The sequence below is a fragment of the Rhinolophus sinicus genome, chromosome 3 (genome assembly GCF_057876585.1).
Source record: "Rhinolophus sinicus isolate RSI-liver-muscle chromosome 3, RSI-T2T, whole genome shotgun sequence".
NCBI classification, from domain to species: Eukaryota; Metazoa; Chordata; class Mammalia; order Chiroptera; family Rhinolophidae; genus Rhinolophus; species Rhinolophus sinicus.
Window position 1 is genome coordinate 88,701,072 of NC_142503.1, and position 20,048 is coordinate 88,721,119.

General features: G+C 35.9%; 1 protein-coding gene across 1 annotated transcript in view; it reads right to left on the reverse strand.

Annotated features, from left to right (window-relative positions):
- The window catches only part of FBN2 (fibrillin 2), a 266,506-nt gene that overhangs the window by 95,668 nt on the left and 150,790 nt on the right, over positions 1–20,048 (reverse strand). Inside the window, exons 11-18 of the mRNA XM_019732405.3 lie at positions 19,305–19,442; positions 14,471–14,590; positions 13,120–13,245; positions 12,128–12,250; positions 10,326–10,448; positions 4,890–5,042; positions 2,720–2,773; positions 215–340 (exon numbers count right to left, since the gene is read on the reverse strand). Coding sequence (XP_019587964.1) covers positions 215–340; positions 2,720–2,773; positions 4,890–5,042; positions 10,326–10,448; positions 12,128–12,250; positions 13,120–13,245; positions 14,471–14,590; positions 19,305–19,442 — 963 coding nt within the window. The remainder of the gene's footprint in view (positions 1–214; positions 341–2,719; positions 2,774–4,889; positions 5,043–10,325; positions 10,449–12,127; positions 12,251–13,119; positions 13,246–14,470; positions 14,591–19,304; positions 19,443–20,048) is intronic.

Here is a 20,048-nt window from a genome sequence, read left to right on the forward strand (position 1 = left end):
TTAAATATTAAGTTGTGCCACCAAGAAGTTTGTTTCTGTGTAACAGAAAAAGAATTTGCCTGATTCCAAATATTTTTTTATTTTTGTGTACTAAGAAGGAAACGAGACACTGTAAGGTCTCTAGTTTTAGTCTTATTTGTATTTTGATTTCTCCTATAATCCATGAGATTATACTATATGAAAGGCTTCTAATTGAACATAACAAATAACTTACCAATACAGTTTCTTCCAGAGGCATCTGGTTCATAGCCACTGTTGCAATTACAACGGTAACTACCACGTAAGTTTTCACAAATTCCATTGGCACATATATCAGGATCCAAAGCACACTCATTGATATCTGCATCAAATGTCAAAAGTTTAATGCTCACAGACATTTTATGGTTTGTTGATATATAATAAAGATAACTCAACATATGAAGTGTTTAACTCTGCTAATCTGCAATTTGTCTACCTTTCAGAAAGGGAAAGGGAATAAAAATAAGGAGTAAGAATAAAACAGAGATACAGGACACTTCCCTGTTAAATCAAAAGAAAAACGAAGGGAACTGGCCGAAATTCAAAAAATTAAACCATGTAATGTGCCTGTGTTTATGATAAAATGAATAAAAGAATTTATAGGCTGTTGGCTCAAAATCCAAAGGAAAACTCATCTTGATAGGTATTATAACCATCTAATTAAAAGACAAAGATTTACTAGGGTGGTCTGTATAATTTTATGGTCCCCGAAGGCATGGAATATTTCTATTTTATTATCATATTTTTATAGTCAACTAAGTAATATGATACTTAATAAATGTTTCTCTGCTGATAAGTTGAAATTATTGGAGAGGACAGTTCAAACGTGGATGCTTTGAGAACACGATGTGTTCACAATAAGCCATAAACATGACTACTCTCTGTCACCCATGTGCAGTGGGACTTGAGGAACGATGTGGCTGTTTGAGCAACCAAGCACTTTTAACAAGTGGCTGGCTCTGCTGGGGAGCCCATATTAAAATGTAATAAAATATAGAATAGGCATAAAATCAAATTTTGGCCACTGTGCTCAAATTTTGATGCTAAGTATTATTTTCTAGCATTCGGAAGACTTCAAATACTCCAGAGATGTCAGCCTTTTAGTTTTATTTCTGGGAGAAACATCTTGTAAAAGTTCTCTTCTTTACTCTGGTTTCAACATTCATTGCAACGATGCAACATTACTGTCACCTAATCTTAATTTGTCTAACGTCTTCTCAAACACGGAAGTAGAACATATATGTAAAGTGAAGATTAACAGCACCCTACAGTTTTATTTAAAAAATAAAACAAATGAAACTGCCACAACATGGATGGACCTAGAGGATATTACGCTAAGTGAAATAAGTTAGACTGAGAAAGACAAATACCATATGATCTCACTTATACGTGAAATCTAAAGAACAAAGTAAACGAACAAACAAAACAGAAACAGACACATAGGTACAGAGAACAAACTGATGGTTACTAGACGTGAAGGGTTTTGGGGGGCTGGGTGAGAAAGGTGAAGGGATTAAGAAGTACAAAATGATAGTTACAGGAGAGTCACGGGAATGTGTTGAATAGTATGGGGGAAAGAAATAGTCAATAGTATTGTAAAAACTATGTATAGTGTCAGATGGGTAGTACACTTATCGGGGGCATCACTTCATAAATTATATAAATGTCTAACCACCGCACCGTACACCTGAAACTAATATAAAATAATATTGAATGTCAACTATAATTAAAAAAATAGTCACGGGGATATGTAGTGCAGAATGGGGAATATAGTCAATAATGTTCTAATAACTATGTACAGTGTCGGGTGGGCAGACTTGTTGGGCTTATCACTTTGTGAGTTATGTAAGTTTATGCAAGTGTCTGTCCACTACTAGGTTGTTCTGTACACCTGAAACTAATAAAAAATAAAGAATGTGAGACCAAATCACCAGAAAGACAAACAGTCATATATGCAGATATTCAATAATGTAGAACAGTCAGTGAATGTATTAGTTATATATTGCTGTGTAACAAATTACTCCAAAACTTACTTAAAAAAAATAAAAATAGAAAGGAAAACAACAAAAAATAAAAAAACAAATGAAACTATATGTATACTAACACATAAAATAACTTTAAATTTATAAATACATATGTACTTAACATTCAAGATTCCATGTTAGAATTTTATTAATCGTATTGCTAAATTTAAAGTAAGAAAACTTTAATAAATTTCATTTCTTTAGTTGGATAAAGACATTTTAGTATTCTTAGGCATAAGTAGTCCTAACAATTTATTTTTAGGGTAGTATATACCAAACTTGATCCATATCAAATATCTCTTAAAGATTTTTGTTTTAACCATCTCAGCACCATTAATTTTTTTTCTTTTAATTCACTCACTTTTTTTTTAACCTAAATACTAACTCTAGCCTCTTCATAAGTAATGGTACCCATAAAATCATCAGTATAGTTTGTTACTGATATTTTTAACAATGCGTATTTAGCCAATACATATTTTCCACTACAAAAAAAAAGGTGAATCTACATGCCACTTCATAATCATCAAGTTTATAACCATTGTTCTAAGAGATAACGTACCTTATTATTTTATACTGCTATGTTTTTATAGTATTAAATATAATCATGTCCATAATGCAGAATCATAAAGCTATATAATTACATAAGTATTATAAGATGGAGAATAGAATGGAGTTACCTCTTCCATCCACTGTGATTCCTACTCCACTACTACACAGACCATGGAATTCCGCTACATGATAAAAATGAATAGAGAAATCAGAAACTTGAAACTATATCTGTTTTATACAACAAGTCACATACCTCCAAAGCTATCATTAGGAAGAATCACATGCATTAAATTTTAAAAATAAAATAAAAAAAAGACCATTTTCTAGCGCATAATTATTATAAGAATTCCAAAAATAATCCTCCTCTCTCTAAATGTGCTGGGTTACCCTTCTATCAGCAGTGGAAGAGAGTATCCATTTTTATATACCCCACCTAATACTAAGAAAAATCAATCATCTATACTTTACCAATCTAATAAACAAAAATGACATCTTAGTTTAATGTTCTTTTAATTTTAGAAAGATTAGGCATCTTTTTACCATCTGGTAATTTACCATTTGCATTTCTACTTTGTAAAATCTTGTTTGCATACATTGCACTTTTTCTGAGGATTTCACCTTGCCTTATGATTAATGTAAATTCTTTATAAATTAAGAAAACAAGTTTTCCAATTTATATGTGTGTTTTAGTCTGCTTTGAAAGTACTTTACCATTATAAAATAACCAAAATTTAATATATTCTATAATAAAATTATTCTTGTAAGGTTTCATGTTGGGAGCTAACTTCACATTTTTACTGATATTTATCAACAATATTCAATACTTAGTTCAATTTTTTTCTCACTGATGTAAAATCTGCGTTTATCGAATCCCACATTCCTATTTATTTCTAGATGAACCTGCCTCGTTTTGCTAAGGTTTGAACAATCCATTTAGAATTTTCAATTGAATGACAAGCTATTTCCTGTGCTGGAATGCTTTTCTTCCACTTTCCACGTAGGAAGTTCTCATTTTTTTCAAGACTATTTCTATTCCCATCTGTTTCTAGATTAATTTATTTAGTTCACTGACCCTTTAAATCTAGTCTTGTTATCAATTTTTGTACTTCTTTCATAATACACATAATTCAACTTAATATATTTCAGGGCAAGGTTTCCTTCATTAACTCTTCTCTTTTAAAAACATCATGCTCAGTTATTGAGCATGGACGAATTCTCATCATTTTGCTAAGGTTTGAACAATCCATTTAGGATGTTAAATGGAATGGCAAGCCATTTATTTTGCCGGAATACTTTTCTTCCATCTTCCATGTGCGAAGTTCTTATTTTTTCAAGACCAAACTACACATGCCCTCCTCTGTGAAGTCTTTTCCAGCTTCCCTAGGCAACCAACTGTTCCTTCCTTTATGCTCTCCCATATGTCCTTCTCTTTATGTCCCTTTAAAGGGGCTAATAATACTAAATTGTAATGTTCATCCACCTATATTCTCAATTTTAATGAAAAAGAGATTGTGTTTATTTTTTAACCCATATTGTACTTACATATACTCAATACAGTTTTGTATATTCAATACAGATTTAGTAAAAGTATGAATAAACAGGAACAATCTTATCAACCTAAGAATCTGGAATTACTGGTAGACTGTGGCCTAAAATCATTCTGTGTTGAGATAAAAATAAATAAAATCAGGTTCTTATGAATTTATTACAATCTTGAGAGCAGTAAGCAAATTTTAGGCCATTTGTCTTTACAACGACATCATAGATCAAGGACACTGAGACTAATGTATTCATGTAAAAAAATCTGTTTCAACAATTATAACTGGAATAGCAAATATACCGAAGGTGCCAAAACCAAAAAAATGTATACAAGTGGACACCTTGGTCAACATTGCTCAAGCAGTAGTTTGCTGTAATCAGAAGGGTCTGGACGCTGATGGTAACCACTTTGAGCACCTCTTGTAATTGCAGAAGTCAAACATGACTTGTATTCATCTTTTGTTATCAGTATATATTATTACAATTTTAATACAGTTTTTCCTTCTTAAAATGTGTATACAATTTTTTGGCACCCTCTGTATTTTTCTATCCATCATGTGTTCTCTTTGTCTAGAGACCATAGGCAAATACAAGCCAAATCTCATTCTATGTCTCACATACCAACACAGGTTTGGATTTATTTTCATCAATTAAAAATAATGACCAAACAGTTCAGAGCCGATGTACTCTCTGGCCAAATATCTAATGTTATATTTCTAGATTCTTTCCCTGGGTGTGAAACTGGCCAATGTTGAGTACCTGAATTTTTAGCAGGGCATGGCTGGCAGGGCTCTCCAAAACCATAGTCTGGATTGGCACAGCAGCATTCGGACTTGGTCACTGCACCCGGGAAGGGACGGACACACACTCCCTTCTTGATTCCACCATAGCATGTACTGCGCATGTGAGTATCTAAAGGACACAGACGAACAAGGACTTGAGGTAGTAACAGAAACAAAGAGATTTCAAAACTTTTTGAAGGCTTCTTTTAACCTAAGATTGGAAGCATCTAGAGGGCATCTGCCACTTTTCTTTTTCTTTGTATCTTTCACATCTCATAGTGTTAGGAAATCAACAAATATTTGTTGAGTGAAGGAAAGAATGAATCCATATCAACAACTCTTTTTTTTTTTTCCCCCTCCAAGCAGTTTTACGTGTTACACAAGCCTCTACTTTCCCACTTACTCACATGCCTTTCACTGAACCAGGTAACCAGGTGTATTTCCACAGTTATAAACACCACTTTGAACTCTAATCAATGGCTAGCCTCTACTCAAAATGACACTTATTATTATTTCTATTTTAGAAGTTCCCAGGAACAATGAAGTGCAGTGAAGTTAAACTACCTGAGATGACACAAAAATCCTTTTCAACCCCTATTTACTGTTCTGACTATATTTTCATCTCAGACCCTCAATAAATCTAGTTTTGAAAAATAGTAAGTACCACTATGCGCCCTTGGCATTGTGCTACTTGTTTCACAGACATCATCTTAAGGAACATTCAGGTCAACAACTTTGTAGGACAGTGGTCATTATCCACACGTTACAGGTGAGGAAGGTCAAGTACATAAGTAGTTCCAAGCCCTAGATAATCTACTGCCTGAGCTGGGACTCAGGGTCAGACTTGTGTCACCTCCGAAGCCCTTCCTCTTCCTACTATGTTATGCTACATCTCAAAAAATATCCCGCTCAGTTTTCTCACTCTAAATTCTCATAAAATATGCTACAACTTTATGAGACAATAAAGAATGAACTAAGTATAAAAAAAAAAACTCAGATCATCATAAAGGCCAGAGAAGCAGCACAGCTTTTAAGCAGTCTACTGACATGGAAATTCCAGCAAATAGCTAACCCTTATTATAAATATCCATAATTATTCACAACATGTTAGAAATAATTTTATCTGCTTGTTATGCAAAGTGAATCATCCAATGACTTCTTAGGATCTGGTAGTGTTTCTCATAAAAACAATGAGACTTATGGCTGCATTAAAACAATGAGATGTGTGAATGCTCAAATGAAAGAGGGTAATGGATTTATTATCACCCCAACCACGTGGAGCGGATGTGTTGGCCCTTTCTACTTCTGCTATGGCTGAACTTGACAGTCAGTTCTGACGTACACGTAAGTGTAAGACTCGATGCTAATCTAGGCAAATCCGTGCAAACACAACACGGTTCACAATTTCCAATACGAGTTTTGTGAGTTCTTCCAGCGTCACCAATTAGGTCAGAAAGCATCACAGAATGGTCAAAGTTACTTCTGTATTCATGGTAAGAACATAAGCCACACACAATTTTTAGGAGCAAGTCGATAAAAAGCCTATTTACTTGAAGAGTGAGACAGATTACACAGTGGTTTGTGTTACTGGTTAACAACACCAGAAAGACCATGAAAAAGAAAGGAGTGTACCTTGTATGTGGGTTTTAGGGACATGAATTGTCCTGGGCTCTGATCCCTGCAGGATGACCTTACTTAAATTATTTAACATTTTCCTCATCCATCAAATAAGAGTAGGGTTTATATAATAAATGCAAATGTGTTTGTTAAGCACTAAGCAGAGTGCCTAGGACACAAAGTAAATACTCAAAAAATGGTGGCAACCTCATTTCTCTCTTCTTTCTTTAATGAAGACAGTCGACCTTTTCCTGTTCAAAGATCCCAGACTGGAACCCTAGTTCTTATTATACTCTTCAAATATAACTAAGCTGCTGTTCACAGGTGGGCAGGGTAAGAGGTGCCAACGGCAGCAGCACACTCAGAACATGCCCATGTGGATGCTTTGGCAGGGGATTGGACCTAAATGCCAAGCTGTATCTTTTCCGTATGTTATCAAGTTTCCCCATGCCTTTCCTTTCTCAAAAATTGGAATTTTTAAAGGATTCTCAGGTAATTATCAGTCTATACACCATTGGTAAAGTATGTATGGACACAAATGCTCATTTTATTTTCTTCTTCTTTTTTTGCTATCAACTGTATTGCTTAAAGCAGCAACTCTAAGACTAGGCCCTAGATGTTATACTGCTATTTGAATTTAATAAAACAATAATCATTTTGGGCATTTGCTATGTGCCTGACATTATTCAAAACTTTACACAGTTCAATCTCATATTAACTTGTTTAATCCTCAAAACAAATAATGAGAAAAAGAGGCACAGGGAGGTAAGGTATCTTGCCCAAGGCCAACAGCTAGTAAGTAGCAGTACTAGAATTAAAAAAAAGAAAATTAACCTTTGAACTGACAGAAATGTCAAAGAGTGTTCATAAAGATGCTGGCACATTCTTAAGATAATGTAAAAAAAATTTTTTGCTGAAATCCCATGGTGCTAAATATCAAATAAAAAGGTGAATTTGGAGACTCCATCCTGAAGGGGGTAGATATGGAAAATTAGTTACCTGGTCCTTAAACCCCTCCCAAAATCGAGTATATACCGGTAAATAGTTTAAGATAGTGTCCACTAAGAGAGGGTTTTTTGAAAAGGAATTTTTTTTTTTTTTTTTTTTTGGCAAGAGCTATGTTATGACTTGGAGGTGCTTCCGTCCTCACCTCCAAAGTCTTTGAAGAGCTCTGTAGCCACCTCTGCCTGGGATACTCCACAGGCAAAATAGTATCCTACTGTAGGAGCAAAGCTGGGAGGTGAGATCGACCTCTATTCCCATGGTAAACGGGGCAGAGGATGGGCATGTCCTATGCACTGGACACGGGCCACATCCTGAGGGTCCTAAAATGACCATGTGGGGGATGATGAGATGCCGGCGGCAGCTGGTCTGTCCGAAGTGGACTGCTAAAAGACCAAAGATTGGGTGAGGAGCGGCCTCCAGGAGACATCTGCAGAGTCTGCATTTCAGGAAGGGCAGCTGAATGTCTCTGAAGTCCCAGGAGCCGCCCATAAGGAAGAAGCTGGCCCTGAGCACCTACAACACCCAGAAATCTGGACGCCATTCTAGGACAATATCAGTGCTTCTGCCTTCTCCCTTCTCCTCCTGCGTCTGACCCCGGTGGAGTCAGAAAACTTGCTCATGAAGGTCTGAGCTCGGGAGGGAAGTTGTAACTTCACATCAAGTTCAGAATATTAATTATTATATGGTAACGGACATTCTGATTTCTAAATCAGATTATTTTCATTATATAAAGTAGTCATAATTTTTTTGTTACCTAAAAATAGTGAAGTTATAGGGTGGCCTGCATTTTCTTCCTTACTTTTATTGGATAAACCGCTGCTCCTATTGAATAAATGTAAAAGTAAATTTTAAAAGGATGGGAGAGACCAAAATAGAATTGCCTTTTGTTTATATCCTGCCTGTGAGTCATGCTTCTTCAACATACTAGCCAAAATAATAGCTCAATTTTCTGAAAATAAAAACCCACATCTCAGTATCTAGGGAAACAAAAATGAATCAACAAGAAAGAAATCTAAAATTAAACTGCTAATCCCAATAATAATTCATCCTAGTGATTCATTTCTAACTTCAACAATCAGTGGATCTCAAAAGCATCACCAGAGGCGCAAGGCATGAAGAAATCACATCTGGCATGACAACAGTAATATGTAATTTTATGCACAGAACAAACGATGTTTTATTAAAAAGTTTAAGTGACCACAATTGTGAATACCTAGAGAGGACTTTCCAACAATTTCTGATGCCTTTTCTGTATATGAACAAGAGAATGAATTTTTGTGTTTCAATACTGAATTCCTAACAACTATCCATATGTTGGCTGCTTAGAATAAAAACAATTGCTTCCTCCCAAACTGCTTTTGTACTCATTGCTGATTTCAACAGAAATATTTAAGTAAAGGAAAAAAGCAAATCAATGTATTGAAGCAACTGAAAATATTTTTGTTCTCTAAGCAGGAGGGAAGTTACGTTCTTCTACTTGTTGTATTTGAAATATTTCCGAACCAAGGGCTGACAATCTTGTAAGCTGAAATAAATCCTAGATTGGAGAGAGTGGATGAACTTAAGTGGACAGATTATTTCCATCTGCTGTGCTTCTTTTTTTCCCCCTTCACGATCCAAATGTTTTGATTCCCATAGGTAAGAGTAAAGTATTATCAGCTATATCTAAGAAAGAATTTTGTTTCTCTCAAATGTACTTTAAAACCAATGACTATGCCTGCCTGCCTTTTAGTGAATAACCTGAAAAATAGAGTACACAATGGCTAATGCACCCTAGAGGTCTCGTGAAAACGCTTTGGGGAAAAAAAAAATGGCATTAAATGTATTTTTAAAACTAACTCACTCTGCTATTGTTATCGTTAGCACATATTAGTTGGGTTTAGAAATGCCAATGACATTTTTGTTTTGCTTGCTTCTTTAAAGCTGATGACGATTAACTCTGGTGGATTTTCATGGAATCCATCTGACAAAAGTATACAAAAAATTTTTGAAGGGCTTAGAATAAAATAAAATTCTCTCTCATACTCTTCCCTTGTCTCTCTACTTAGTTGCATGGTGATGAAGAATAACTACATAAACACATCTGTAGCGTTTAATGGTAAGTCCAAGTTCTATGGTATGCTATTTACATTTTAAATTTTGTTTGGGTAAAAACAAGAGTTTACTTAAATATAACTATAATCCCGTTTCTTGTATTATTTGTTATTAATTACAAAATCTAAATCTACTATATTTAGAACCTCAGTTATCTAACATTATCAAGGATGCTGGATTACGGACATTGTTTTTTTCTTTAGCATTTTTCACTTGCCTTTCCTCAGAGCCTTCTGAAGGGAGCTGGCTGGGCTCTCTCTCCATTTTTCTTAAAACTGCTTTATTGAAATAGGATTCATGTACCATAAAATTGAAAAGTGTACAATTCAATACTGTTTGGCATATTCACAGATATGTACAACCATCACTACAGCTGATTTTAGAACATTTCATCACCTCAAAATACTCTTTAGCTATCACCCTTTTTGCCTGCCACCCCCGCCCTCTCTGCTCTAAGCAACCACTCATTTCCTTTGTCTCTATAGATTTGGCTATTATGGATGTTTCTTATGAATGGAATCATATACAGTGTGGTCTTTTGTAACTGGTTTATTTCACTTCATATAATGTTTTCAAGGTTCATCCTTATTTTCCCATGTATCAGTACTTTATTCATTTTTATGGCTGAATAGATCCATTTCTGCCCGCTTTTCAGGATCATGTGGACACTGGGGCCAGTATAGAATGTTGCACTTACCGACACACACACGTCCATCCACGCCCACAGCCAGGCCTGGGGGACAGTCACAGCGGAAAGACCCTTCATTGTTGATACAATGCCCGTTCATGCAGATTCCTGGGGTCTGGCACTCGTCAACATCTGCCGAGAGGGGAATACAAGCCAGGTCATAACTGGGTAAATTTATTTTTACTCGTTGCCACTACTCTAGACTTTCAACTTTTCGTCTTTAATTTTATAATTTATAGAAGAACACATAGATGCAATAACAAATACTATACTTAAATGCAACTCTTTGAAACACATTTTCAGAAAGACTAAGTGAAAGTTGCCTCACTTTATCCATTGGGTAAAAAAGAGCCTTACATACTCATTCTTCACTATTTATTTGGCAACCCTGTTTAATATTAAGAGATTAAATATCAAATTAGTAAAGTGAAACAAATTCTTAAAAGTGAGGTGAACTTTTGTAATTACCTATTATTTACACACACACAATTCTAATCACGATGGATGTTGTTTTGGTGTTAATTTGATCAGTTCATAATAACAAAATAGTTTGGGGTATCTCTTCTAACTTTCAATCTGCTTCAATTTATCAAAGGTAACCCAACATTAAATGACTCCCCCAAATGATGAAACAGCCTTCAAAACACAGGGCTGCCAAATCATAAACATTTCAGGACTTAGGATCGTAACATATGTAATAAAAAAATTGATAAAAAATAATTTCAACAAAGCAGAAACTGGTGAGCTGTAGGTGATCTTTTTATGTGTATTTTAGTTTCTTAAAAAATGCTGAAGTAAGTTACATGTTGTAATGTAATGCTAAACACTGGAACATAACATTAATCTCACATCCTGTATGACATTCAAGTCAGCTAACCTTGAGATGACATCCCAGTCATGAGTTCAATCAGCAAAGCTACAATAGCTCTATTTAATCCTGTACTCCCCTTTCTTCAATAGTCAAGAGACTATTCTGAATTTTTCATTCAGAAACATGAGAATCAGCATTGATTTTTTCTTTCTAACGTCCCTGGAATTTCACTGAAATTATAGGGATTAGTTATGAGTCTTATTTGGTATCCAGATAAATTTGTGCAATTGAAGGCAGAAAGCATACATGGAGTTAATTTTGTCTAAAAGGGAAAAACTGAAAAAACACACAAAAAAACGTGTTTTTAACTAGGACCTGCAAAATTTGTTCCATCCTACTAAATTCCAGTTGTGAGTATACACATAAAATAGATTTATTTATTTCCAAGAGGCATGTCTTTTACTTACTAAAGTTATCACTAGAGCTTGGTCTTCAAAATGGCTTTATGAACAAAACAACTGATAGGAGTATTTAAATTATTTCTTCACTAAATCAATGGAAGATTTTTAGATAATGATCTGCAGATTAGCTTTATGGAAAAGATGTAATACAAAACCAGTAATAAACGACAGTGGAAACTTTAGTTCCGAGAACACATAGAAATGAAAACCTTTCAAGATTTTTTTCTTCCTCTTTTTTTATTCTGGCAAGGGTTAGAGAGAACTTATTTCTACATTGTCGCTTTCAGACTTGCTAGAACCGACCTGTCAGTCCCTTAATTTTTCCTACTTCATTATTATTTTTGTAAAGATATTACTGTTCCCTAGACCACAATGTGTGTTTTTCTAGGAAGCTTTAGACACCTGCCTTACTGAATTAGAAAGGGATGTGGATAATATGAAATCCACATGAAGAAGCTGAAGTAATTCTTGCATGATTCATTCAAGTGAAAAAGATGGTTTCAATCGTGGTTCCCTTCCTATCTCAAAGCCACACATACCAGTGCAGTAACGGCCATTTGGAGCCAAGACAAATCCTGGTTTGCAGATGCACTTGAAGCTGCCATCTTCGTTAATACACATCCCATTCAAACACATGTTGGTAGTTGTACATTCGTCATGATCTGCGGGAGGAGAGAGAGGAACTCGCACCACTGGCCTTTAGGGAATCAGTCTCCTTTCCTTCCACAAACAATCGCCAGGCAAATTCCACTACACAAATGAGCCATGTGCTCACGGATTTTTTTTTTTTTTTTTTTTTAAATATGAGTGCCAACTGAGTGAGAGCAAACAGTGTGGAGAATGTGAAGGGCCTTTAGGATAAGGGACATAAAGGCAAAGAGTTAAGTAAATTTTGGGCTTTAGTGGCTATTAAAACCACATGAGCAGCATTTTATGTTGATGACCAAAAAGCTGTTATGATTTCAGGAGGTGTTTCTTTTGTAAGGGAGAATAAAGCAACGACAAACCTCATTGCGAGTAAAATGATCTGGACTTTCATCAGTGGGTGGAATATGTGCTGCTGTGTGAATAAAATATTTCTGTAGGGTAATGGTACCTGATGCCCTGCTACATCACCGGGAACACAAAGTTAGAGATTTCATTATCACATACGCCAAACATTTTTATATTTCCCCAGACTGGGGGTGGGGGAGACCTTTACTCTCCTGTCAGTGTTGTAACACCAACATGTGAAATACAGTAGATACTAATAATAGTTATCACAAAGAATAACGGCTACTTACAATCAAACATATACTACACAGGAAATATCCAGAAGTAGTGAAGTATTCATTGTTTATAACATTGTCAAAAAAAATCTGTCCTTTCACTTTAACAGTCTTATGTTAAATGCATTTGTATTTTCCCTAAGTCACCTGAAGAATTCTCACATATGTGTTTTGTGAGCTTTCATGGAAACAGTATACATGGTTCTAAATAAAAATGTATATCCTTTAAAAATCTTTTGCAAGGGAACAGGCGATTTCCATACCAACACAGTTTTTTCCATCTGTAGTTAATTCAAAGCCGGCATTGCAAATGCACTGGAAACTTCCATCTGTGTTCACACATCGACCGTTTTTACAAAGAACCCCATTCTGGATGCACTCATCAATATCTGGGAAGATTAAGAATGGCCAAGCATTATTCTTTTACAATAATTATAGACAAAAACAGTAAGACAATAAATTTAATTTTAAATATCCAGTTTATTTATACAAGATCGAACTGCTTCTTTAGCAAAATTTCTACCTCTCTCCCGCTTGTTTTTTTTTTTTTCCTGGATAGGTAGGTATATGGCCCCGACTTATTGTAGCTAAAGAGGGAAAGAGAGAGAAATGAAATGGGGTGTGCAGTGACCCTAACAGAGGGCAGGTAGTGCGGCTGGGATTAGGGGTGGAGCTGTTTTTGACACAGTGGTGGAAGACCTTAAAAGTCAGGGCAAAGAGTAAGAGTAAACCAACTACAAATATCTGGATTAAGAGGAACATCATGAAAACTGCTGGAGTAAGCTGGTTCAAGCAACTACCTGGGGATGAAGAGGAAATGAAAAAGAAGACAAGCGGGGCCAGCCCAGTGGCTTAGGTCATTGGAGCTCCGTTCTCCTAACATCGAAGGCTGCTGGTTCGATTCCCACATGGGCCAGTGGGCTCTCAACCAGGTTGCCGGTTCAACTCCCTGAATCCCGCAAGGGATGGTAGGCTGTGCCCCTGCAACTAACAATGGCAACGAGACCTGGAGCTGAACAGCGCCCTCCACAACTAAGATTGAAAGGACAACAACTTGACTTGGAAAAAGTCCTGGAAGTACACAAAGCCCTGTTCCCCTTCCCCAATTAAAAAAAAAAAAAAAAAAAAAAAAAGAAAAGAAGGCAAGCAGAGTCATCTGCTAAAAGAATTCTGAGATGAATCAGCAGTGAGGAAGAGAGTTTGGACGATGGGTGGGTGTAGCAATGAAAAAATAAAGACCGGGCATAATTTGATGTTGGACCGTGTGTGAGGATCAAAGAAAACAGTGGATGAAAAGGACTGCAGATATTAAGCGCCGTTAATCAGAGAGCAGCAGTGCTACTAATGTGACTTTGAGAAAGGAAGCTGTGATCTCGTGAAGGAAGATAAATGGAATTTTTGTGAAGCCAGATACCATGTTGCCTGGGTTATATATGCAAATAATGTTTACGTATAAAGGGAACACTTCTGAGGGCAGTATAAAATAAATCGGCAATAACGTAACAGCACTTATTTCATTCCATGTCTTATTTTAATAAATTTACTTTTAACCTCAATAGCCTGGGTCGCTGTATTTCATGGAACATTTTCCTCCGTGAAAGCAAACTGCCTTACCAATGCATGCCTGCTTGGTAGGAGTCCTCTGGAACCCAGCATGACATTTACAATAATAGGATCCAGGTGTGTTAACACAATCTCCATTAGTGCAGGGATTTGATGTGCATTCATCAACATCTGTGAGCAGCAAAAGAAACCATTACAGACTTCACTCCGTTCCTAGAAATGTTTGTTTAAAGTACATTTAGGCCTCCCAAATTTGAGAGGCCAGTCAGTGGTAATAGTCTAAATAGCAGAGTATTTATAAATGAATGAACATTCCTTTCTTCAAATACAGAGGCCAGTCTGGAGATTTACAAAAATTCTGCCTATTGGAGAGTACAAGGGAATTTGCTTTAATCAAGAAATAATGATTTTTCAATTTGAATAATGCACAATGATTAAAAGCATGGGCTCTTTAAAGACACTGCCATGAGTTCCAATAGGCTATCACGCTTATTATCTTTCGTCGTCTGGGCAAGAGAATAGCCTCACTAAGGCTTGGTATAGTGTTAGAAGAGCAATTGAAGATTTTTCAAAATATATGTTTATATGACATGTTGTCACTTGTAATAGTTTTAATGAAAGAGATTGACAGAATTTCTTTGTTACTATTTTTGGGAACTCAACAATATACTTAACTATATATGCATGCATTGAATCTCGCGTAATATTTTGAAGTAACAAACATACGGTGGAGTAGAAAATGAAAATTAATTAAAACGAAGCCTGTTGGTTTTAGTAGCTTCAGGCTTCTTTAGGATCTTAAAATCGGCTCAGGAATTTTTTGCATAGAACCAAGTTGTATGCAAGTACTAGTTCTGATCCTAAATGTGAGAAACATCTCTGCTTTTCATTCAAGACCTCTTAAGGCTTGATTGAATGCAAACCCATCACAGAGTTCAGAAACTGCACGACCAAATGGCAGACTGAACAGTTTGGCCTTGTCAACTCCCAGAGAAATCACGTGTGCCAGTGTTAGAAAAAGTCATTCATCTCTCTCAGCAATGCCCCCCTAAATATTATTTTGAATTCTGGCAAATTAAAAACCTGGCTGCCTGGTGAAGGCATAATGATTTGCCATTTCATATACATGTAGAAGTCATTAACATATCAATTTCAGCTAAACTGGAAAGCACAATAATAAAATCAATTCACAGGTTTACCATTTTAATAAACAGATTACTCTTTTCACAGATGTTCTTAAAATAGGAACTTTATCAAACTCACCAACCTCAATTATATAAACACTCAGACTGAAAGCAATTAAGCTCTTTCTGGTAAAGGAGGAGAAAAAAAAATCTCATAGCAAATAAAATAAAAACAGCGAAGAATAACAAGATTAAATGCTTTTTCGATTCATCCAAAGACACCTTCACCGCCCCTTAAGACTCACTTACATTTCAACTTTGGTTGATTACACCAATTCTACTGAGCCAAAGGCATGTAGCAAAATGAGAAAAGAGAGAGTTTTGAGCGTTAGACACATAAAAAAATAATTAAGGTACTTTCCAATTCAAAATATGACCTTTAGTTTGCAGTGCTGAAGATCCTTTCCCTTAGATTCTCTGTGTGCACATCATATTGAAATGCAACAATTAAAAATATGTGCACCTTCATAAAAGCCTCATTGTAAAGCTCTGCTCTAGTGACAAGCAGGAGATTGTGCATCCAACCTCCCCCCGCCCCCCCACCCCCATCCTTAGAGCAGCGGGTCCCTTTCAGAACCTTTTCCTCCCTTTGAGAACCTGTTTCCAAGGACCCTAAGTTGCTGTGACAGCTCTGCCAGTTATTTTGCCATTGCAGCCTTAACTCATTTGTTTCCTTGGGCCCATAGGGCTAAAGGACTAGTGCTCAGAGAGAACATACAGTTCACTTATTTGTTTCTTCTTTGGAAGGGAAAAAAATCACCAAAAAATGATTAGTGACTTTACAATCCATGACTTTAAAACTCCATTTGTTTTCCAGGATATTGTAAGATTTTAAGTTTTAGACTAATCACAAATGACCATTGGCCACGTTCTGAAATCTACATCTCATGCCTCTACTCTATTCTGAGTCTCACAGCCCAGAACTTTTGAGTGTTGACCTTTGTTCTGCCTTGTGTAGAGGGGGACAGGAGTATTAAAAGACGACAATCTGTGCCCTTTGATTTCTTCCTATGTTTTCACTGGGAACTGAGCATTTTTAAAGCAAAATTCACAGAATTTTGAACTCCTAAAACAAAGTAATTGAGAAAGATGCCGATTATTGAAATGGTTAAATTCTCAGACACTATTGGAGTAAGAAATGTTTACCCTTGAAAAGTCCTTTATATTCCAACATTTTTAATTTGCAAGGGCTCTAAGATTATGTCCAGCTCAACAGAAATGATTTCTTACTACGCCAAAATAGAACGATTTGAATGGAGTTAAAAATACTGCTAATAGCAGTTTGACTTACACTGACAGTAAAGGAGTCACAGAAATTCATTTTAGAGAATTCTCAGTAAAAAGAAAGAAACATGTGATGAGTAAATGTAACTATTTTCAAGTATCAGGAGTAACTCATACTAGCAAAATGGACCCAATTCTATTTTCCTTGTCTTGGATCCTTTAATATAGTTGTTGCCTTTCAAGGTACACCCCTTCCTAGGTGTCTAACAGAAGTTCCCAAATAGCACAGGCAGTTTGCTATTCCTCAAAACACAGGTACAGTGAAAATAGTTACCACTTTATCTTGGGCTTATATCCTCTTAACTTTTTCTGATATCCCAACTTGTTTATAAACTCAAAGTGACCAGAAGTTGACACTAGAAAGAGTAGAGGCTGAACAATACTAAAAACTTATTTTCTGAAAGTATGCCCCAATACTAATCTTTGTCCCTATGAATTACAATAGAAAGATTAACTCTGCCCAGGGTTAAATGCAGGGCTGGGTGATGACATCAAACTAGAATGGAACCGTTTGTAATAATGTTCAGGTGGAACGCAGAAGTCTGAGATTTATATTGACACATTAACTGTGCAGAGAATCTCAACACTACATTAGACAGAGTTCATACAAAGGGTGACAGGAGCCCTTCTCACCTGGGTTCTGGGAATAGTAAGAACCTTGAGACATGAATTTTATATGATTAGCTCATATCCTAGAGTTGTACTAACTGTGTATCACCCTTGGGAGAACTGAAAAAAAAAAAACAGTCACTGAAACCACATCACTTTCTGCAGGGCTTATTACCTAAGGGAAGCCCAGTTGAGAAGGCTGAGTTGGCAGCCTGACTACAGAAAGAAGTGCTGATTCTTAAGGACCGTTTATCTTTATACCAATGGTTCACAAACTCCCCCCGGGTAGAGGTGCTTTACTAGCTAGAATAACGTGCACCTTGGCGCTAACATGGAATAAATGTGGTTTCTGGCTAATTTATAGAAACTATTTAACTTCTGGCCTATTTCTACTTGTTGGTTAGTGAATCATGCAGTGACACATGAAGGACAAATATTAATAGCAAGACAAAACTAATCAAATTTCAGTTTGGTAGACTGTCACTGTGTAAGGGGATATTTTATATATTGTATTGCATACTTATAATCATGTCTTCTGGTGGTAAAATAATTTTCAAGTTATATAATAAGAATAAACATATCACTATTTCATGGTGCTTCAAAAATAACTGCCTGGTCTACGTATCACTTAAACAAGCATCAGGTAGTATCAGCTGAGACAGGGCTACTGTATATGGTTATAGAATGCACAAAGTCTGAATGGCACCTTCTACAGTTGTGCAGTGCAAAACCTGTGCAACTATACATAAGGGATCCTGAGCTAAGCCTTATTTAATCATTCTGATCTTGTAGCTCCATACATGGTTTAGAATGATCGTTTTTCCAAAATATCATATTTCGCTCACATTTTCCTTCATAATCATAGTGCACTTAGACTTTTTTTAGTTTAACGTGGCAAAATTCTAATACTAACTCTCTGTTCTTGGCCTCCCTTTTCATTTTATAACAGAACACCTGACCCCAAATCTGGTATTTAGGGTTATGCTTATTATAAAACACATACACAACCATTTGCTAATATGATGAATAAATGAACAACTTCAAAATGGTTCAATTGCTATAGTCCTAAAACTACTCTTAATAGATCTTTAGAACTCTCAATATGAAATCCAATAGATTTTTCTTCCTCAGTGTGTTTGATTTTTCTGCCACATTTAACACTTGACACTACTTTTCTCTTGAAAGTGTACCCTTGTATAGCTTCAGTTACATAATACTGGATGATTTTTCTGTGTCTCCAGCACTATTACTAAGTTTTCTTTATGGACCTATGTTGCTATTCCACAGGTTTTCAGCCTCAGTACTACTCTTACCTTTTCATTCTTTCTGTCCAGTCTTGGTGACAGTGTTCGCCCTCATGGTTCTAATAGCCACCTGTATGTGATTGACCTGTAACTCTCCCTGAACACTCTGCTCAGCTTTAGATCTCTATAATGAAACGTCCGAGGCAACCTAAACCTCAACATGTCCAAAAGAAACTCATCAACTATTCCCTCCCAAGTGGCATCTTCTTCTGTGTGTTAATGACACCACCACATATCTCAGTGTTGTTCAGCTAGGAAGGAAAGAAAAGGAGAGGCAGAGACAGAAATCACCACACTTAGGATGTGAAAGGATAGGGTATTCCTGAAGTGGCTTAGCTCGGCACACTGTTACAAGAGAAAATGGAAGACCATACACACAGGAGAGGCAGCTTGGAAATTAGCTTTACTTCAAACGGCGTTTTAAAACTCATATTCAGTCCAATTTCTTCCTGTAGTCTAAAAGCTATCAAAAAACTAATAAGGATTAAAGAATCACGAGCTTACCTATGCAATCCCCATTTGCATCCTGCTTATAGCCCATGTTGCATTCACATCGGTAGCTAGAGACAGTAGGTATGCAGCGTCCGTTTAAACAGAGATTAGCATGGTGCTTACAGATATCTATTGTCTGGTTCAGAATAGCTATGGAAAATCAAAACACAAGTGTTATTTCATCATTACAACATGAATGACTTCTCTTAGAGTTCACTTTTAAAAGTATGCTTAATAGTACATTAATTAGGTATGTATATCAAAAGCTCACATAGAATAATATAATAGACAATAATATTTTAAACTTCATTGTTGAAGATATAAAAATATTCTTGAGACACACGGTTGTTACTTGCATTTGTCAAGTTACGCATCTGGAGACTTTGCTCATAATAATGCCTTTTAAAATTTTCAGGAATGTTCTACTGTACATTTGAATGCTTTCCATTTCTTTTTTTGTAACTGTGCTGAATTTCAGATATAGTAAATAGGCAACATGCCAAAAAGAATAAACATAACACTATAGGACATCATTAAATATTATTAGCAAGAACAGTTATTTTAAAAAGAATGAACTTAAATGTCAAGTACACCAATGCCAATTCTGGCCTGAAGCCCACAGCTCTCCATTTCTTAAGTTATTCAACAAAAAAGGGTGAGGAAAATAAAGATATTTCATTATAATATTTGGATAGGCACAGAGCAAGACTTATTCAGTTTATCTCAGCTGAGAAATGGTTCTGGAAATCATTCCAG